The 22,402-nt window shown below is 43.3% G+C and overlaps 1 protein-coding gene and 1 long non-coding RNA gene across 12 annotated transcripts in view; one reads left to right on the forward strand and one right to left on the reverse strand.

Annotated features, from left to right (window-relative positions):
• Esr1 (estrogen receptor 1) overlaps positions 1-22,402 on the forward strand; it is a 392,770-nt gene that overhangs the window by 132,364 nt on the left and 238,004 nt on the right. For 10 of the 11 annotated variants that reach the window (XM_039101049.2, XM_017588797.3, XM_039101051.2 and 7 more), the window contains 1 exon segment: positions 303-840. In XM_039101049.2, the coding sequence (XP_038956977.1) occupies positions 303-840 (538 nt within the window). 11 annotated transcript variants of the gene reach the window in all.
• Positions 2,689-21,730, reverse strand: LOC134482628 (uncharacterized). Its single transcript, XR_010059013.1, has 2 exons — positions 21,581-21,730; positions 2,689-2,913 (listed from the first exon to the last, which is right to left on the reverse strand). It is a non-coding gene; the product is annotated as an uncharacterized LOC134482628 (long non-coding RNA).

Here is a 22,402-nt window from a genome sequence, read left to right on the forward strand (position 1 = left end):
GTGGTTGAGTGCGCTCGCTGGAGTTGGGCTACCTGGGTTCTGCAGGATAGCTCTGCCTCTGGGCAGGGGCAGGGGCAGGGGCAGGGGCAGGGGCAGGGGCAGGGGCAGGGGCAGGGGCAGGGGCAGGGGCAGGGGCAGGGGCAGGGGCAGGGGCAGGGGCAGGGGCAGGGGCAGGGGCAGGGGCAGGGGCAGGGGCAGGGGCAGGGGCAGGGGCAGGGGCAGGGGCAGGGGCAGGGCCAGCACTGGCGCCAAGGGGACCTGCGCTGAGCCTCTTTTAACCTCGGGCTCTACTCTTTTTCCAGGTGGCTCATCCGCTGCTGAGCCCTCTGCGTGCGCGGGAAGCCAGTCTGTACCTCGGCGGCTGCCACTGACCATGACCATGACCCTTCACACCAAAGCCTCGGGAATGGCCTTGTTGCACCAGATCCAAGGGAACGAGCTGGAGCCCCTCAATCGCCCGCAGCTCAAGATGCCCATGGAGAGGGCTCTGGGCGAGGTGTACGTGGACAACAGCAAGCCCGCCGTGTTCAACTACCCCGAGGGCGCCGCCTACGAGTTCAACGCCGCCGCCGCCGCCGCGGCCGCCGGGGCCTCGGCTCCGGTCTATGGCCAGTCGAGCATCACTTACGGTCCGGGGTCCGAGGCGGCCGCCTTTGGTGCCAATAGTCTGGGGGCTTTCCCCCAGCTCAACAGCGTGTCGCCCAGTCCGCTGATGCTGCTGCACCCGCCGCCGCAGCTGTCGCCGTTCCTGCACCCGCATGGCCACCAGGTGCCCTACTACCTGGAGAACGAGCCCAGCGCCTACGCTGTACGCGACACCGGCCCTCCCGCCTTCTACAGGTACCTGCACCACTTCGGGGTAGCCGCTGTGTCCGGTCTGGCCTGGGGAGGGAGCGCACGAGGGGGTCATCGCGGGCTGCAGATCGCTCCCTCCCACCCTTCTGGGAAGTCAGGAAGGATTCTTTGCGGAGCCCGCCTTCTCTCTATTGGCGGCTTTAAAACAACAATAACAACAACCCCAACCACAACAATGTTCTCCTCCGTAGCTATCTTGTGGGAGAGTCAGACCCAAAAGGCCCCGTGTTCCCTAACTGTACAAGCATTGGAAAACAGTCTAAAGAAGTTATTTATGGGGCAAGCCAGCTAAAGCTAGCAAACCCCCAGGTCCAAGTGGTTTGTGCCACTAGCAAGGAACCCCTTTATTATTTAAAGCTGGAGGTGTTTGGGATTAGTGGGACTCAGGGAAGATTTAATAGTTTTTTTTTAATTTAATTGTTTCATGGTGTCGGGTTCAATGTTGTTTCTACTAGATAGAGTTTTGGACTGGCAACACTCAAGGTATACAGGAAAAGATAGGGTTTTAGGCAGAGGTGCCTACAGATCTTTTCCCCTCTCTTCCCCATTCCGGGGTTCTGGATTGAATTCTGGCCTCTCAGAAATGCTGGTACCGGAGTTGAATGGGTCTCAACAAGTTTTGATTTATGGTTGAGTTCGAGCAGATTGCTGGCATAGGTGTCCTATGTGTTTACAACATACCACATTGAGGCACCGGCACAGTAATCCCCTACAGCTGAGTTACTTGCCTGGCCCAGCAGGCAGAGAATGCGCTGGAGTGGCACTCAGGTTAGCTATGGCCCGCACCCCCCTCCCCCCGCCGGCACTGTGCCAGGGCAGTCCAGGACACAGGGGAATCCAGGACACACAGACTCTTCATGACCTAAGTGACAATTGTTTTGTGTCCTCAGTTTTTGTTTCTCCTAAGAGAAATTTTTTTGACACCCCTTCCCCGCTTTCCTCTCATTTCCATTTCTTTTCCTTAAGGGCCAGCAGAAGGCTTAGGTGGGTGGGTCTGGTAAACACCTGTTAGAGTTTCACGGGCCAGGTACAAGTCTTTGGGTGCTCACAGGCTGCTGAACCAGAACTAGCCCAGTGTAGGCAGGCTTTGGCCACTGGCTCAGTGTTCTCTTTCCAGATATATTTATAGTAGAAGAAATAGGACTAAGGTGCGGCTTGGCCCCAGAAGACACCAAAGGATGAAATCATGGTGTATCCCAGCTCACCTTTAGCCCACCCAGGAAACGAAAGGATCAGACAGCGAAGTGGGTCCAGGCCCAGATTTCAAACTCAAAATCAACAGTAAAGGAAACTTTAAAAAAAATTTTTTTTTTGTTCAAATTAATCTCAGTTGCTTTGATTCTGGGTTAAGTCGGAAGAGGCAAATGCTTTATTCTCTAGATCCCCAGCACCCCTCTCCCGCCCTGCAGGCTAAAGGAACAAACTACGGCGATTAAGTCTAATTCAGACTTTAAAATTTTCTTGCTGTTAAGGATGGTATTGGTAGAATGTGAGTTCCATAACCTTATGGTGGAGTTCCTAAAGTATTTTCTTTTCCATTTAATTTCAGTTCTTTTATTTTTGCAAATTAATGCCAGTGCATTTCAATGGGAACTAATGAGGCTGCTCCTTGGCGGGTTATTTACTGCCTTGCTAATAATTACAAAGTGAACACGGGAAAGAGATCACATTTTATTCAACACCGCTTAGCTTTTCTGCGGCAAAGACTCTTACCAGAATATACCCTATCTTAAACTTTTATTCCAAATGATATTCAGGTCCTTCCCCCAACCACCCCCCCCCACAAAAAACCAACAATGAAAAGAGATTCTTAAAATAAAACTTACACACAGGTGGAATCTGGGTAGAAGGATTTTCTCATTTGGCTTACTACTCAAGGTGAAAGGGATATATCCATGCCAGTAATGAGTGTTTTACGGCAGCTGCTGCTACTTCTTCTTCTTCTTCCTCCTCCTCCTCCTCCTCTTCATCCTCCTCATCCTCTTCCTCCTCTTCTTCCTCTTCCCCTTCTTCTTCTTCTTTTGAATAACCCCGGATTTTTAAAAAATTGAACAAGCTCTTAAAAGAAAAAAATCGAACAACTTTACTCTTCCTAAGTACTTCTCAATAGTTTGGGGGCTGAAAACTGTCTTTTAAAAATGTTTCTCACGATCCAGTAAATGACAAAGTCACTTTACCAAGTTTAAGTTTTAAAAATAGAACAAACCTTAAAAAATATTGTCTTAGAGTACATGGTATGCATGCAGTCAGGGCAGGTTCTAACTTTCGGAGTCTATGGATGCTAGACTGGTGAAGCCATGTTATACTGTGTGAGTCGAGGCCACAGAAGTTTGGAAGATACAGGCCTAAAATATATTTAGGAGAAAACAACACATTTAGGTAAGTCATTATAGTTTTATTTATATAAACAAAAAATCTAATTTGTCCATCTTCATTTTATTTTTTCCATATATGTTGCCTTGGTATCTGTGAGCAATTAAGAACTAAGACTTATTATTTCCAATGGTGGAATAGGGCTGCTTTGTGGGTTCTTCTCCTGTACATATCCCAGTGGGCAGCAGGGATGTTCAGGGAATTTGGGTGAAGCTTAATTTACTCAGTGTCTACATGCTGTGGCTACTTTTTCCGTTGGCTACAATGTGCAGCCATATGAGCAGATATAGCAGGTAAAATAGCTCGGGGCATGTAACTAAGTGAGAAACATTGTCACCTGTCGAGGTGCCTTGTTAATGGAGACACGATCTGTTCGTGATCAACAAGCTGTGGTTTTGTAAGCTGTGTTTTACCAGAATTTCACAGAAAAGTCATTTTATCCAGAATTATTTAGGTTTCAGACAACTTTGAGGATTTCAAAGAAAGTTAAAGGTGAAACACTTATATTCATCACATTTTTAAAAATTCGACATAGGTGTTTAATGCTGCCTGAATATTTTAAATGTAGTCAGTATGTCTAGGTGCCACGTTTCAAATCAAACGAAACGAAACCAAACTTAAGAAACAAGCTGTCCACATCAGCCAGTCCCCCGATCATTTGGATCCTGGTGTCTGTATAGTTTGGAGAACTATTTTGTCTGTGGTGACCACCTTTCAGCTTTGAGGAGGTCTAAGAAGAGTGCAAGGAGCCACGCCTGGCTCGGGACAAGAGTGTGCGCTTGGATGTGAACGCAATCGCACATCTCCGTGTCTCGTCTGTTGCCAATCCCATGTGGCTCGTACCACCTTGGGGCTCGGCTCGCAGGGGTAATTGCCACTTAGCCAACCTTACGTCCTGCTCAGTTAACTTGGATGCAAGTTCCCGGTTGTTTTTTTACTTTTTAATACATACATATATATTTATAAAGTTGTGAAATTCATAATTTCAGAGATTTGCATTGAGCATTTTTACATTAAAACATAGAATGTGGAGGCAGCAGACAGCAGGGAAAACAGTGAACAATACCAGCCATCCCAGAACGGTAGGAACATAGGGCTTTTCACGTGAGACTGTGCATGTGAAGGCGGTGTGTAAGCTACACAAATATTTCACGCTTTTAAATTACTTTACCCACATTTGAATAGCTGTCTGTACATTTGTGTGTACCAAAGCATGAGGAAGGGACAGATTCAAGTGGCTGAGAGTTTTCTTATAAACAGGGAGTAGTGGTAACACAAAATGTTTTCTCCTGCAAGCCGAATCTACTTTTATTTGTAAAGAACATGCATGTTAGAACATTCAAAATCCAAATGATCATGTTAAAAGTTTTACCCGAGGTAATTCTCGGATTTGAATCATGTTTTTACCAACTCCAATGTTATACACAAGATGAGCCCTCCTATAGCTTCCCTGTAATGCCAGCATTCTTTTTAGTGTAAGTTTAGAAGGTCCACGCTGAGAGAGCACTGTATGAAGTTCTACTCCCACTCCTATCCTGGGACAGGGAGACCGTGAACCAGGAGAAAGAAACAAAGTAACTTTTCCTTAGAATGTTGAGTCTCAGTTTACTTCTTCAGGAAAGAAAAATGGAGAATGGCTACCTTGTTTAGAATCAAAATGGATATTTCCAGGGAGATTCTAGATAAACCCCAAACTACAGCTGTTTACGGACCAGAGTGAAAGCATATGAGGTTTCACCAAGAGGAGACGGTGGCTCATCAAAGCTCCTAAGGAGTCTTATTTTACCGGTCCAGCTCTTGCCGTGAATTGATGGATAGTTTCGTTTTTCAAAGAGCTCCCTTTTCCTCCTGCCATTTTACTCCCGAGTGTTCAACTGGAGGTTAAGGGAAGACACCTTTATGATATGCTTGGTCTCAGGATAGTGGGAAAAAATAGTTGCTGTGTTCTGTGCCTGAAGAATATTAGGAATTCTAGGAATACATTTGCTTTAATCAATGGTGTTCAAAGTGATGCATACTTGACTATATTTGATTAAAATATGGCAATTAGAAAGATATGTGTTCAGTTCCCAAGTGACAGAATTCTAGGTAGTTTAGTGAAGTAATTTCACATGAGTTGGTTTAAACAATAAGGCCGTGGCCATTTACAAATGATATGGTTAAGTGCGGTGGTGAGCTGTGATGATAGTTTGGAAGACGGTGGTGATGGTGATGGTACTGACGGTGATAGATGCAGATGATGTTGTAACCATAGTGATGATGACAGTTACAGAATACTAGGTTTTGGATACCTTGTAGCAGCGGGATGTTTATCCTACACAGACCTCAAATTCTTCTAATACACTTGATTTATTTTATTTGGCTATGATTTAAAAATCAGAAAATTCAAGTGATGTTATCAGTCAAATGAATAGATTAGAAGTCTTCTGAACGCGTATGACAGCTATGTGGAAACGTCAAACTTACTCAAACTACAAACAAATGTGGAGTTCCCATCCTTTAAAATTTTAGGGGGACATGTTATTATGAGTTTGTTTCCCAAACTTCCCCCCTGGACTCAGTATGGTCGTATGTGCATTTCTCCCCCTGTGATTTTCTATTTTTTAGAGCCCTTATGCATTACACTTGGAAAAACTGTGGAAGGTCACTTGGTGTTAGTAAAATTTGTCAGTGTTCAGAAATAGGCATGCTAATGCGAGTTTTTAAATTCTCAGATTTATTGCCTGAGAGTGGAGAGGGGACTCTGGGGCTCTTTCCTCTCCCTCGAACTCTCATAGTTGTCTGCTCTTGGCTTTCTCTTTGTGGCTATTCTAGTCCTCTCTTCAGCCTTTGTTCATCCCCTGATTCCTGAATGTCAGTATGTTTAGGGGTCCCAGAAGTGGACTGGGGGTGTCCTGCACTCTTCAGCAGGCACATTAGTTGTTGTTCTTTGATTCTCTTACAATTTAAAAAAAATTTCATTCTAAGGCCACAAAAGCAAAAGGCAATTATTACAGATCAGTTTCTCACAACTGATAATCTTAATTATCTGGTTAAAAGCAGCCAGTTGAGCACTGCCCGCTTCTTTACCTCATGATCTCCTTTATTTCCAATTCTTTCTTGTATATTTTCTTGTTTCCTTTGTCCTATCTTCAAATAAATAAGTAAACACTTTATACTCTTTAAAAAAATTCTTCCTGGCTCTTCCCCACCAAGTTTTCTATTCTTTTCATCTCTTTTCTTTTTCTGTTTTGGTTCCATCTGTTTATGCTCATAGTTCTCCTTCTTTTACCTTTTCTGGCTTATTTCTTTATAGACCTAGTTATTTTAACAACATTTGGAACGGGCCTTGAGACTTCTCTCTACCATAGGAAAGCCGATAGTGCGAGACTATGCCTTCGTAACTCAGAAGGCCATTAACTAGATGGAGAGTTCCAAAAAGGATCCCCTGCCTCTGCCTTATGGAGAGAAACTTGAAGGAAAATAGGGAGCAATCTCCACTTAGAAGAATATCTTGGATAGTTCCTTTATTCCTCCATTTGGCTCCCCCATTCCACTCTGAGAAGAGCATGGAGGCTGTATTTCACAATAAAATACACTCTTGCGTTTTCAGCCAGTCATATGATGGCACTGCCTATAACAGCTGGGGAATCTTACTGACTGATGTTTCAAATTCAATTCCCCCCCCCCTTTTGGCGGGGGCACTGTATATGACATAACTAAAAACGACATTTGGGTGATTGTTCTGTGGGATTCTAGAGCCATGTGAATTTGCGCACGGCATTTATGCTAATTTCCTACGCCATCAACAGGAAAACACTCACTTCGAAAACAGTTTGAGTGTACCTATGATTCATTTTACTTATGTCATGGAGGTATTTAAATGGTGCTTTGTGGAGAGGCTGTAAAACTTCCTTAATGCTTTGTTGTCGGGAATATAATTGATTTTAATGATCTTTTACGGAGACGGATTTTTGTTTTGGGGGTAGACTTTAGAGTATTTCTGCCAGGATATTTCCAACAGCAGAGTAGGAGGATGCATTTCCTAATTTGACTACAAGACACAAGGTAGTTACGTTCACAAGGCTTATTCTTTAGTTATGGGAAAGGGGTTCTGGAGCCCTGGGAAGCCTCTTTGGCTTCTAGTAAGCAGAATCTTTGAGCTCTGAACGCTCCAAACAGACCCCAGTTCTGATTCATGTCCATTTCACTCTGCTCTCAGTGAGGCTAGGAGGATGTTGGGAGGATGTCAGGAGGATGTGGGCGGTGGTAGTTGGAAAGCTTAAGCGTCAATTCTTGCTGGGAAAGACTGTGCAGGAAGGGCTTTCAGATGTCTTTGGAAGAATGTGGAAACTCTGTGGATCTCTCCCTCCTTGGACGAGAACACCAAGAAAGATCCAGAGGGAGTTCCACGCACAGTCAGCCCATTCCGCACATAGTGAGCCCTCATCATCTGTTACAGACTCAGTGCTTGAAAACTCACTCACTCACTGAAAATGACCCAAAGCCCCCAAAGTCAACAGAGCTGATACCTCCCTCCTGTTCTGCTGACATGTGCGGTGTGACAAAAAACTTGAAGTCACCTGATAAGTATTTTCTTTTCAAAGGTCCAGCACGACATATTTTCTTCTTGCTTCGTGCTATCAATGCATCCTTTTGGGTGGTCGATGAGTGACAGTGTGTTGGCATTTTTATCCTTTTTGTTTCTGATGTTTACTGTGTGTGATGCCCCTAGGCACAGTGCTGAAGTACTATCTAGTGTTCCTCAGTGCAAAAGGCTGCCAGAGATGAGCTGTGTTTAGGTATAAGCTGTAATCTGGTTGAGTGAGTTCAATGTTAATGAGTTAATAGTTTACAGTAAATGAAGTGCTTTGAACAGAAACACACATGTAGTAAGACTTTGTATTGATTGGTTGATAAACTGTGACCAGAGTCTCCCAGGGACCCACTCAGTTTTCCTCTCCGAGAGCATGGATTTAGTGCCCATTAACCATGTATTCACAGTGACTTCATAGAATGTAGCCACCATAATCAAGGGCACGATGAAAACACGCATTTGGGAGCCAGGCAGCCAGTGTCTCTAGTCTGCCTTGACTCTTGTCTCGCTGGGATCTTTGGTAAGTCACGTAATTGTGTGCCAAGGTATATTCATGTGTACAATGCCCAACAGAATAGGAACGACATTACTTTAGATGTTGTGAGGATTAAGTGAGTTCATAGATATCTAGTGCGCAGGACATGAACTTGTAACATGCCGATGGTTTTGTACCAGCTTTTTGTTTATTTCTTTGCCCCTTCTACTCTTTCTCTCCCCAGACTCCATTTTTCTTTCTTTTTTCCAACAAGATCTTACTATGTAACTGAGGCTGTCCTTCAGTTCATGGACGTCCTGAATTCTGGAATCACCAACCCTAGCAACCTTTATTCCTTTAAAAGGAAGTTGAGAGCAGTCTACCAACGATAAAGAGAGGGGGCTCTTGTTCTGAGTCCAGAGTGCTTGCCCTTCTGATTAATTTGCCTACAAGGAACCAACTTTAATACCCTATTGTGATGAGGAGTTAAAGTTTTCCAACCAGAAGGAAGCAGGAAACTAGTATTTCTTGAAATGCTTAGTATATGCCAGGTACTACCCTGGCAAAGAACAAAACAAGTTGCAACTTCCAAATAAATGAGAGTCATTCAGTCGATAAGTACAAGGGCAAGGCATCAAATCTGGTGGAGTGAAGCAATCTTAGAGATGGAGGGGTGAGGCTGAGGCTGAGGCCACTTGTGGGAGAAGCTGTCCTGTGCAAAGGAGGGAGGGCAGTCTTCTGTGACTTGGGGCAGAGAGACACATGTAAGCGTCTACAGGGGTGGTTTTCCACTACTGGTGGCCTTGGAGCAGGGAGAACAGTTGCAGAACCATTATTAAGAGCTGACTCAGACCTGGGCCTCCAAGGTTCTAACCATTGCTCTGAGGCTAAAGCTGGATGGGCAATTAAAGAAAACCCACAACTGCTCTTCAGGGCTTTTCTGCTCGGTAGTGCCCTGTTTTGAGGTTTCCTTGGATGTCTCTGCGACTGCTCCCATCTTTCTGGTCATTTGATATGCGTGGACTTTCTAGAACAGTCTTACATATGGAGACACGGAATTGGTGGAATGGTCCCTGGTGGCCTCCAAGGTTCTGTTACATTTGAAACTCCGAACTGAACTCTTCACTGACTCCACAGTGGTCCACCCCCTGGGTGTGGATGCTCAAGGCAGGGTCAAGAGGGTACAGAGGACAAGAATGACTGCAGCAGTCCCGTTGATTTCTCCTCTTTGCAGAGTGAAATGGAAGTGGAGTTGATGTAGACACAAGGAAGAATGGGAAGACGTGAACTTTCACCATAGGAAATGAGATGAAATTAGGAAATAACATAAAGCCACAGATGTAAGCCCCCCCCCCACATTAATTATCTCGCATGATCTGAACTTTGCTCCCTGCTTAGTTAGGTTAAGGTGATGTCGGGTCTTGTATCTACTGGAAAGCCAGTAGAGTTCTTTCATTTAGACCTTACAGAGAGTTGCTACAATAGCAGGCTGTTAGTAGCAGATATAATGGCTAGAACAGCAGTTCTTAACCCAAGGGTTGGGATCCCTTTGGAGATGAATGGCCCTTTTATAGGGGTCGAATATCAGATATTATGCATATCAGATTTTTACATTTCTACTCATGGTGGTAGCAAAATTACTGTTATGAAGTCACAATGAAATAAATTCATCAGTGAGGGTTACTACAGTATGAGGGTCTCAGCACTAGGAAGGTCAAGAACCTCTGTTCTAGAGCCTGCAACTGAATTCATATTGGTGTAAGTGGCTAGCTGCGTAATGAAATGTAGTTGCACATCTGGAAAATTCCCGAATTTTGGGTCATCTTTTAAATAAAAATCACTTTATTGTAATGAACTCACAGATAAAATGATCACACAGCTAGATTATGGATGCTCCTCAAGCAGCTACTTTGCCACTCTCAAACTCTACCCATCTTGTGAACGTCTGCATGGTGGGATGGGCCGTTCTGAAGCCATGAAGCTCCAGTTAGGGTGTTACACTTTCACTATCAATGACATTTTTATGTACTTGTCTGCAACAAATGAAAAAACAAAGATTCTGACTCTGTTTTTTAGTTAAAACTAGAAAAATAATTAGCTTTAAATCCCCGTTCACAAGTCCTTTTACCTACGTCCCACCCCCCTTGGCCCCGGCATTGTTCCTTCTCAGTCTCCTTCCTCAATGCTGTGATGAGCCCACACTTACACGTCTTTACTCCACAGGAGGACTTTCATCCTTCTGTCATGAAATAGTTGAAAAATTAGCAATGCGCTTGGAATGTATGAAATTCTTGGTGTCTCTCCCCTTCTAATTTTATTTTTGCTTTAGATGATTAATTTGTCAGAAGGGAATGGACACTAAGGGCCTGTATCTTGGTACTTCAGCCCTGCACTCTGTCTGCTAAGGCTCCTTTCTGTATGGCTCAATCCTCAAGCCTGCTCCCTTCTCAGCCATGATGCCTAGAAGCACAACTTTGAAATCTTAGAGATATCTATACATGCTTCCCCTTGGGTATCTTCTCCAATGTCCATATTTCTTTTTTCACTATATAATATTTCTTAAAAAACTTTTAAATCAATTTTTGAGAAATTCAAGTAATGTATTTTGATCACACTCACCTCACACCAGCTCCTCTCAGATCACCTACCGCTCATAACCCTTCCCAACTTCACATTCTTGATTTTCTTAAATAGCTCTCCAGCCCCAATCTGTACTGCCCATATACTCATGGCTGTGGGTCCATCTGTAGGAATGAATGTGGTTGACCTACCTACCAGGAGCTTTATCCTTTAAGAAAACCGACTCTTCCCCTGCCAGGATCCATCAGCTGTTAATAGCTAGGGGTAGGGCTCGGGAGTCCCTTTCTCCTCCATGCCAGAATGTTGACTGTCTTAATCCCATGCAGGTCTATCGCTAAGCATGACTGCTGTGAGCTCATCAACACAGGAGTCAGGTCATATCCTGAAGATATGTTTTGGTCTGCTCCTCCTAGACCTCTGGCTCTTAAAATCTGTCTGGTGCCTCTTCTATGATGCTCACTGAGCCTTAGAGAGAGGGATCCATTTGTGGCTGAGCACTCCATGGACCTGTATTTTCTGTACTTTGGCCAGTGGTGTGTCTCTGTGCTAAGCACTGTCTACTGCACAAAGAAGTGTCCCTGATGAGGTCTAAGAGCACCCGATCTATGGGTGAATTAAGAGAGAAGGTTGTCACTGGGTCCATTTGGCAGAATAACAGTGGTCCAGTGCTTCCTGACCATAGGTTCTTGGCCTGTAAAGTGCCAGGCATGTTTTTCCTCTTGTGGAGTAGGCCTTAGATACAACCAGAGAGCACTTGTGCCACTGTTACACCTATGGGCATATTCTGCTATCTGGTTATTTTTGTGCCTCAGGGGGCTCACAGGTGGACATTGACTATATTTCTTGGTTATCAGGATCTAGACCTCAAATAATACGGGGTTGTTACCTGCTCTGCAGCCTAGGACTCCCTGGTTATAGTTTCTGGTGCTTAGGAAATGGGATTGATGGAATCAAACTAGCTCCCTCACCCAATTTATCAAATTCAATCTTTTTCTAAGAAGTCTGTGTTTGATAAGAAATGGCTAGCAAACTTATCCAGGGACACAGGGACTTACAGAAAATCTCTTGGGATTTTTTATCAACTGATAGTGATTGACATAAGGGTGGTACCAGTTACTTTAAACACAGACATGACAGTTCTTCTCCGATGTCTCTTGTGTCATTATCTGCTTTCTTCCTACATGGCTGATTGTCCTTTACTGCTGTTGGGGATTCTGCTCTCTCTCTCTCTCTCTCTCTCTCTCTCTCTCCACCTCAGATTTTATTGAATAATCTTTTAGCTTGATGCCAGAACACCTAATTCCAGGCTTGCTTATCTGATCTGCTCCTCTCATATCCTAATGGCCTCCGGGGCATTCTCAGTGGGTATAGACTGCATTCAAACTCTTGTCCCTACATTCTGGTCAGTTTCCTGCGGTCACTCCAAGAAGCTCTTGTCCACAGCCATGCACACTGTGCCTCTTTGTTAGGACCACACCACTGGGAAGTCAAGGCTCAGTCAAATGCTGCCTCTGTCTAGCATGTTTTATAGTGTCTGTTGTATACATTTTGGCCTTTTGGTTATGGTCACCATGGAATTTCTTTTGGGTGTAAAGAGCTTGGTCACTTCTATCTGTTCAATAGTTTGTATTATAGATAGAAATAATTTCATAGATTTTTGTTAATTAACTCACCAATTTATTAATCCAGTGAGTTCCACTGGATTTTGATTAAGTCCTGAATCCTATAGCAGATACGGAGACCTGACACATTGTTCTCAAGGAGTTTATAGTCGGTGAGACAAATAAGAAGTCTATGAAGTAATGACAGCGGACCAAGACTTGTGTTCGGGAAGAAACCACTAGAGGCGCTATGGAGAACATTCGACAAAGTAGTCAGTCCTAGTTGACTGAGACAGAGGTCACCGAGGGTTTCAAAACCTGGGGTTTTGAAGATGCAGTCACATGCAGAAGCTGGGCAAGGTCTCCAGCCGATGCTGAGCTTGGCTTGCTCAGACGCTGTCTGCTTGCAGCTCCATAATATGGAAATGTAACTATTCAAAGAGCCAAATTGTTGCCGTAAAAAAAAGTAAGGTAAATTATTAAGAATCAAAGAGATAAATAGAAATACCAACAGCTTGTGTGCTTGGAGGGCTTTGAGGACAGTGTACTGGTCACCTTGTTAACTTTACAAAGATGATCTTGTTCAGTTTTTTATGCCAGCCCTAATAGCCATTGTAGTCATTTATGGAGAAAGAAACTAAACTTCAGAGAGGGAAGGTTGAAGGTCACAGCGCCAGAGATATCAGACCAGGGATTCAAACTTTAGAAAATGAAGCTGAAACCTTAAACAAAGCAGAATGCTTTGTGGAAAAAGTGACGGGACGCCTCCTGCCACTGATCAAATCACTGCCAGTTGGTCTGTTGGATTGCAATTCTTTATCTTCCAGTTGTGACAAAGCTTTAATCTTTGACTATGTCCTGGGGCTGCTGCTTTCTGTTTTATGGGAAATGGCTGTTTTTATGGTGTTTACTAAACGTGTGTTTAAACAATTTCCCATTAAGTAGGGGGCATGTTTTCTCTTCTACTATCAGAAAGAGCTATTAAATGTTATCCCATCAACGGTTACTGATAGGGACCTTACTCATTTCTTTGCATGTGAACCCAATCTTAGAATTTAAAATTGGATCAGAATTACAGTGTTCATTTGGTCCAACCCTCTGTCCATGTTATAGGTTTATGGGATCATAAAAGTACAACGATTTTAATCTAGACAGGAGGCTAGACAGGCTGTACTTCTTTTTTCTTTGCTTTTGCAGAGCTGAGACTACAGATTCTCGGCATTTTAATCTAAAGAGAGACCTTAGACATGATTTCTCTCCATGCTTTCTAAAGTCCGGAGAGGTGAAATGCCTTTCTCTGGGTTCTTTAGCTGGGAGAACAGAGTCAGGGCTCGGTCGAATGACTCCTGTCCACCCCATCATGCTTTTCACCCAGGGGACACCATGCCCAGCTAATTGTTGTTGTTCAGGCATTTCCAGCGGATGCTCGACAGCAACAAAGTGGAATGGGGGAATACTTGATTCTTGTTGCTAAGAAATTAACATGATGGCTAAGGCGAGAACTCTGGCTGCACCTGCCCAGACTGCCCATCTGTTTAATTGATATACAGTCCATGTGGAAAATGCTAACCTCTGTTTGGAGGCGGAGACCCGTATTTAATTTTAGATTGTCTTCTCTCTGTCCTAATTACTGTATCTTGCTTACTTTTGATTGAATATTCTCTTTCTTGTTTTTCTTATTTTATGGGTTTCCAAAGCTTAATGTTAGGGATTACCTTGCCAGATTTCTCTTGAGCTTCATACTGATTCTCTTCAGATTTCAAAAGCAGTTGGATGTGATTTTAGCTCTGTTCTTACCAATGAAAAAACGTAACCTGCGTCAGTTCGTTTCAGTAATGGCGAGACTGAAGAAAGCCACGTTATTTCTGTTGAAAAATCACGCACAGCCACGTTATTTCTGTTGAAAAATCATGTCTTCTCAGAGACTAACTGTCAAGCCTAGCACCGATTTTGTACTGTTTACTATTAAAATTTTCTCCCTCTGTGGTTGAATATTGTCCCAGAAAATGAAATGTAAGTTTAATAAGAGCAACAATAGCTGGAGACACATGTTAGGTGTATAATTAATGTTCCCGATAAATGTTTAACACATTTATTATGGCTGGTGGTTTATAACTGAACAACAAAGCAATAGCTTGTTCTGTAGGAATTTATATTTACCAAGATAGGCTCTAGAATCAAGGAAGCGAACAATGTTTTTCCTCCCACTTTAACATTTTTAACCAGTTAAGGAATTATTAGAACTGTCAATTAAAGTATTTTATTTGAAAGGGCTTCAACAATCATTTTACATTTCATAACACTCTAAAGATAGCAAGGAGGAATTAAATATGCTCTGATTACCATTTTATGTCCTCTCTGTGTAAAAGCAAGATTGCTCGAAGGAGGAGGACATTATATGGACTTTTAAAGGTTGGGTTTCATGGTTCCTTTTTCTTTTGTGAACAATTGTAGTCAACAAGCATTTTCTCCTGTTTTGAAAAACTACTGTCACTCTCTTTCCAGTAATGTGACTTCTGCTAGGGAAGCAATCCTGCTCCTGGGCTATTTTGAGAGGTGCTTGCCCAACACCCTGCAGTCTAAGGATCCCTTGAACACATGAGATACTATATATAAGAATATCATGTCAGTGACAAGTTATTACTCACTTCTTCGTGGAAGATGATTATTTTAATCTTGTAATCAAAGCCTTCCCCTCTCTTTCCTGTCCCCCTTCTTCCTGAAAAGGTCTCACTCATAAAGCTCAGAGTAGCTTTGAACTTGCTATATAGTCAGCCATGACCTTGAATTCTTGGTTCTGCATGGATTACATGACTCTCACTACATTTATTTTATGCAGTGCTGAGGAGCAAACCTCTTGTATGCTAGGCCAGCCCTCTAGCAGTTGAGCTACATCTCTGGCTGTTAGGCTAAGGCTTTCAAATGGGTTCTATCAAAGGATGATAGAAGCAGATAGACAGAAAGTGAGAAAGGAAAATGAAACTTGAGTGACCTGTGGAATTTCACTAGTGAAAAAAAATTTTTTTGGTCACTGTGGTGGTAGTGGTTTTAATGAAAAATGTCGCCCAAAGACTCAGGTATCAAACACCTCAATTCTAGTTGGTAGCAATTTTCAGGTAGGTGGTTCATCAGTCTTGTTAGTGAAAGTACGTCACTGGCAGATGGCAGGTTTTGTGGGTTCATAGCCATTCTCTGCCTCTGCACTGTGTTGTGGTTGAAGATGAGGTCTCTTGGCTTGGAACTCCTGCAGCCATTCCTAATGCTTGTAATGATGTCTCCTTGTCACAACAGGCTCTTAAACCTCTGAAACTGTAGATGAAAATAAACTCTTCCACGCATTGCTTTTGTGTGTGTGTGTGTGTGTGTGTGTGTGTGTTAACAACAGTAATTAATATAGTAACTTAACCTAGGTAGACCATAGGGTACAGCACTCTGCCTCCCAGATAAGTACAGTGAACAGGCAAACATTAATTTAATATCACAAACCACTGGTCCAGGTGTATGCTCATCACTCAAATGGGATTTGGTTAGAGAAAATAATGAGTAAGCGTGTGATCATTAACGTTTTCTACTGTTGAGAGCTCAAGTATGTAATTGCAGTGGGACCCACCCATCTTTATTGCTTTCCTTAAAAGCGTCATATTCTGGGCTTCTAGATCAAATGCAAGTTATAATTTCAGATAAGTAACAAGGAACTTGCAAACTGTGCCTCACGTGCAGTTTATGGAAAATTATTTGTTTTTTTTTTTAATCTGAAATTCAGATCTGACCATTGCCTTGTACTTTGTTTATTGTCATATAGAGGTAATCTGACAATCTTTCTTGAATGAGTTATTTGTTGTGTTTGGGTTTTGAAACCTGGTGTGTGTGTGTGTGTGTGTGTGTGTGTGTGTGAGACGTGTGTTGTGTGTTGTGTGTTGTGTGCGTGTTTTGTGTTAGACAGCATTTCCTAGTCCCCTTCTACCTGAGTCATGGGGGACATTTTTCAAGGCATATTGATAGAGATTTTCCCACTCATTTTTGCCGTTATTGACCATGAGAGTGAACTTAGACACACATCAAGCCTTGGCTTTGTCGCTCTTCAGACAATGATAAATCTTGATGAGTGTATATTTTGATAGTTATAAAGGTAAGTGAAGTATAAGGAAAATATTACAATATTTGGTGAAGGAAATCAAAGGACAGGGTCTTCTAAAGGGACCTTGCTTGTAACTGTGAATGTCACTGAGAACTATAGAAACATTTCTTTTAGTCATCACAGGGTGGTTCTCTTATTTTTTTGCCCAATTATTAGATTTCATAAAATAGCATCTCAGAAAGCAAATCTCTGAAATTTTTTCCCCACATGATAAAATTTTATGGGGAAGGAGCACATATTCCTCTCCAGGAGGCACCGAAGAGCCTGGCACTGCCAGTCTCCCCGTCTGTCCAGTTTGCAACACTCTGAGTTAGTTGGCCTATGGATGAAGAACTTGAGCATGGCTGTGGCTTGAGAGGGAACGTGCTGTTGGAAGAGCTGCATGTGTGCAAACAAACATGGAAGTGTGGGAGAGCCCCCCATGCACAGTGGGGTTGGTAGACATATCATAGTCACAGTCAAAAGGTTCAATAGCTGAGGTACAGACTGAGTAGCTATCCTTGCGTGGCTTCCTTTGGTTAGTTCTCTGAAATCTTTTTGATAAAAACACAGAGAAAAAGGAACTCTGAGGTAGCTCCTTTGACTCTACTCTGATGCAAGGATGTTAAAGGGTTCCCAGAAACACATTACAAGATGTTTCTGGGAAATAAAGTTGGCACAAGGCTGGAGGTGTGCCACTGTGGTTTCCAGGTGCTCAGAAAACATGTGGCCTCAGCTCAGAGCTGCCCAGCCTAGTGGCTCACAGGTGAATAATTGGCCCCGAGTGTGAGCTGCATTTGAAGAAAACACTGGAATTAGGGAATATAGTGAAATCCAAAGAAAATACGGGGAGGGAGAAGATGAAATCTAAGATCTCTCATTGGGGTTGTCTCTTGGCTCTGTAACATTTTAGAGCCTGAAGAACTAACTTATCGAACAATCAGAGAATTTCTGACCTGATAAAAGGTTTGCAATGATTGTCATGTATAAGAGAAAGAAGGATACAAGCTGTAAATGTTGATTGTCCTCTGAGCAAGACTGGATAGAATAGAAGAAGTGGAAGGTAGGAACTATGCTCTTACACTAGGAGACTGTATGTTGCTTCTGATATCAATGCGTGGACGAGGTTGTCTGGAAAGATCGTGTTTGTTTTAGACACAGAGACTGGTTAGGCTGTGACAATTTGTGCTGGGGGTAAGGTGGGGTTTGTTAGCAACATGGATTCTCCCAAAGTGGTAGGCTAGCTTTGTCTGCTGCTGTCCTCAGGCTCAAAAAATTCCCTGTTTTATTAAGTTAGCTGACTCCCTATGCATTCCACAGGGTCCTTCCTCTTACCTGTTGGAGAGCAATTGAAGTCCCTGTCAGCAAGCTGATTTTCAGTGACCAGCAGAGCCTGTTTGACATGTCCCCATTACACCCACTTCATATTGCCAAGTCTCCAGCTAGCTTCAATGGGTAGCTTACTCAGAGTATTCACTCACACAGTGCATTCAGCATTTATCGATTGACTAGGTATTTTATGCTAGGCACTGTTTTAGGCCCTGCAAAAAGAAACGCTAAAGAAAACCAAAAGGATGACCTGAAGAATCAAAGACAAAGAAGGGAAGGTTTTTGTAGGTTTGAAATAGTCTTAGTTTCCTGGACTCTATCAACAATGACTGAGGTGGAGATTTGAGGAAAAGAAGACCCGAGGTAGCAAACCCACAATAAGTGTAACTCAGGGATCACAGCCCTGTCTTAGTCATCAAGACTGGCTGGGAAGAGGCCTGATAAACATACATAGTTGTGGAGAAAGCATATGGATCAGGTATGGCCCAGAATGAACAAGATATTCCTCCACCATCTACATATCTCACTGTATCGAGGCCAAATCTTCACATAACCACAGACCAGGTACTCTGACACCTAGACATAGGCACAAAGGCATCTCTTAGATGTGGAAGTCAAGACTAAACATTCAAAGTTACACTTCCTTGATTTTTCCTACCATCTCTACCAAAATCAAGTCCAAAAGGGGGAAAAAGTAATGTTTCATTGTTGGCACAATAACAAAAACAGGCCTGCTTAGTTCTCAGAAGACGTAGTGAGGCACTCCAGTGTAACCAGGAACTGTTTACAGATAGATGGTGTCACCTGGAGACACAGGCACACATGGCATAGTGACATAGATGTCATAGTGAGTGAAGGTTGGGCTGATGTGTGGACTTGTGATTATTTTCTCTACAGCTTAGGAAAAACGATGTGTTTTTAAAGAACATCCCAACCTTTCTCCAAGTTCATGTCCCCAGTGTCCTGTTGCCTTCTGGTTGCATACTTTACAGTCCTGCAGCAATTAACTGCTGTTTCTCATACTGCATCCTGGGCTCTTGGTGCTTTCTGCCAGGAACATCCTTTCCCAGGGCTTGTAAGCCCAGAGCGTACGTCAGCCATTCAGGCTCAGTGGCTGCAGCTTCACCTCATGCTCAGCCTCACTGCACGGCAATACACAGAGCTTCAAATTCACTATGGGATCCTATACGGGAGGCAGCCAGTCAGACTGTGGAATGTATTTCACTGGGCTTCCATTCTGTTATAGCACAGGCTCTGTTATAGTCCTTTAAATAATACGAGGTATCTTGAGAGGTTAGATAGTAAATGTGACCTGACAAGGCCTTCTCGAAATCCCTATCTAAAAACAGCTTTGGTAGGTCATGCCTATTTAGCAGGACTTTCTGAACCCCTCTCTCTGAGTCTTTAGAAGAAGTTACTAACCACATGACCCAGAGCCCCCTCTTTCCTTCTTCGTGTCATCCTTACTTCTAGGTTTAGTTTCCTTTTCTTGCCCTCTATTGCTAAAGTGAGTGGTGTCAGGGTCAGTCTTGTTAACAGTTGCTAACAGAATGGTTCTTCCTGACAGTTACCTGTGTTGGCCTGGGTGGTGGTGTCAACACAGTTGGAGGAGTCATGAGAAGACTTAACTGGGACATTTTTCTTCTCCCCCAAACCTCTCTTATGCACTTTGTCACTCTTAGGAAAGAATTCTGAGAAATGGGCTGAACCCTCAAGGGGCTGGTTGAATAAATTCTAGCAGCTGTTGCTGCTGCTCAGAGCCATGAGAGAGCTCAGTCACACACATGTGGTGCCAGAGGTATTTAGGAGACACAGTTGTAACTTCTCATTTTAAAGATCAAGCCAGACTTTGGGAGGTTTGCTTATGTCGGGCAGCTGTCATTGGATAGGCTTCTGTCTAGACTTTACAGCTCTGAGTCGGTCTAGAACTTGGTCATCTCAGCCCATCGCCCTCTTCTCCCCATTCTGAAACTGGCCACACTTGCAGCCACGGAGTCTCTTATGACATCAGGTTCCCAAATGATTTTTTTAAGCAAAAAATTCCTATTTTGCTTTTCTGGACATGCAGGTGTGAACTTTTATATGTGATGACATATTGATTCTCTCTCCTCAATAGGATTATAAATAAAATGATTTACAGGTCACCCTCAAAAGCAGGCTGAAGGCTGGTGACTCAGAGATGCTGTGCTGGGTTGTTGGTGTGTGTCTAAGTACAGATACTCGAGGACTCTGCCTGTGTTTGCATTTCCTCAGGAACCCAGGCTTTTGGAATCCCATGATCGGCTTCCCAAGGCCGCTCTCAGTCTCCTTCATATCCTCTGCCTTTCCTGCCCCCTCTTTGTTTCCCTTCACTTTCTATATCTGTCCATTCACAGCTTTTCCCTCAGTGCCATCAATAGGTGAGTGGATTTCTTAATAATTCAATAATTCAGAACGTACGCAGATTTATTCTTCTAACATATATCACATTACCTGTGGAAATTAGACTGGAAGTCAGACTTTTGTACTCTTTGAAAGGGAAGGTGGGGAGTCAAACTGCAGCTCCCTCTCTCTATTACTTTACTTTCTTTGTGTCCTCTGCAAGACCTGATTCTTGCCTCTTCGGGCTTCTGGACCTTGCCATTCATTAGCGCTTATAACAGATTGGTGTGAGTGAGAAAGGGCAGGTGATGAAACTCAAATTGGGTCATTTGGTTACACATTAGTAAGTGACAAAAGATAAAATGATATTGAGCAAATGGGATTTTTCAGGGAACTTGAGAGCAGGCGACTCTTGTTTCCCATTAGTGTGGAGAAATCAACACTTGCTTGTATTTTGGGGTGAAGACATTTTTCTTAAGTGAGTGGAAAAACCTCTTGACATTTCGTAAAGAGCTTTTGGATGGAGAATGCTGATTTGCTTTGTGCATAAAGACTTTTAGAACTCTTACCTGTGAGCATTAATGACACACCATTTTCTATGTGCTTGTGAGCTAAGAGAGCTAGTTCCCAAACTGGGTGTAGTGGGGCATATGTGCTATTCAAACACTAGAAGGCTGAGGCAGGAGATTGCCATGAATTTAAGATCAGCCTTGGCTACATAGCAAGTACCAGGCCATCCAGGGTTACCCGGGAAAGCCATGTCTCAAAAACGCACAGTAATCCTAACTCCCGTTTTAGGGAACACTGACACATGTGTTAAGGCACCTCAGGTCCCTAACTCCATTTTCATGGAACTCAATAGAGTTCTCAACCTTTGCTCTGGAAATTAAATCAACATTTTCCTCTCAGAACGTATTATTGGCCTTGTAACAAATAATTACAGGCAATTACTGATGGGATTTATGAGTCTATGGATGAGCTCCGAGGCAATGACCTTGTTTCCAGATGTGAAATCTTTGCCTTTGGTTTGCGGTGCCTTTGGGTGGAGCTCCCAAAAATAGTGGTTTGTGGAGCATCCTGGGCCTCTGGGTGCAGATTGTCTTGGTCCTTAACTCCAGAGTTCACTGACTGAAGGACTGGGCTTGTAGTCCCATCTCTGTGACTGAGTTACCTTGCTTCAGAAGCAGCTGAATTGTTAGAATAGCTGAATTGTGAGAATTGTCATCCTCATGAACTTCTGAGGAATGTAAACAACCAAGATCATATGAAAAATCTGTACCTGCAAAGAGAATAATCTCCTGGGCTCTACTCACCCAAGAGATTAAGAAGTCCTGAAAGAGTTGGATCTGTTTCTCATGGTAGAAGTTTCACTCTTGCACATCGTGGAGGACGGGTGTGTGAGATAGTGCAGTGGATGGGGAATCAGGAAGGCAGGAGAGGAGAATCACTGTGAACTGCACTCATTCAGGTTGCAAATCTTTATTAGTCATCCAACCGCGTGTCATGCACTAAAGACAATCAGTGGCTTTGTGGCAAATAAAGTAACCATGGTATCTGTCACAATGAAGGTAGTGGCTATGCCATCAAACATGATAAACCCACCAAGGATGGGCTCATTGAACTCATGACCTGTTTACACATTTGATGTTCAACACTTGTTTCTTTGTGTAAGTCTCTTCCCAAAGTACTGGGAGACATGAAGTTCGCATTTCAAGAGGGGGAACAGATGATAAAATAAGCACGCTTAGATCAGATTGGATGTGAGGATGCTGAAAACTCTGTCAAGGACACAAAGCAGTAAAGATATAGAGGTAAGAGGGAGTCTCATGTGGAGGGGCCCGGAAACTGACTGTAGGAAGGGGGTGGGTGCTGAACCACAGAGCAGGGAATGGCTTGTAAAACGTGGGCATGTAAAATCAGAATTGATGGTCTAGCCACATCAATGTGGTAGCATCTGAAGCTGGGGGCTAGTGGGGGTTTGGGGGTGAGGGTAATGTTGTCAAAGGCAGGCAGGGGACAGATTGTACCAGCACTTACACATCTTGAAAAGACCTTTTCTTATGGTCTGGTGGAAACCCAATGAATGTCTGAATAAGGAAAGGTAAAGTCTTCTGATATAGACGATGCCTCAAGGT

This window comes from Rattus norvegicus, chromosome 1 (assembly GCF_036323735.1).
Source record: "Rattus norvegicus strain BN/NHsdMcwi chromosome 1, GRCr8, whole genome shotgun sequence".
NCBI lineage: Eukaryota > Metazoa > Chordata > Mammalia > Rodentia > Muridae > Rattus > Rattus norvegicus.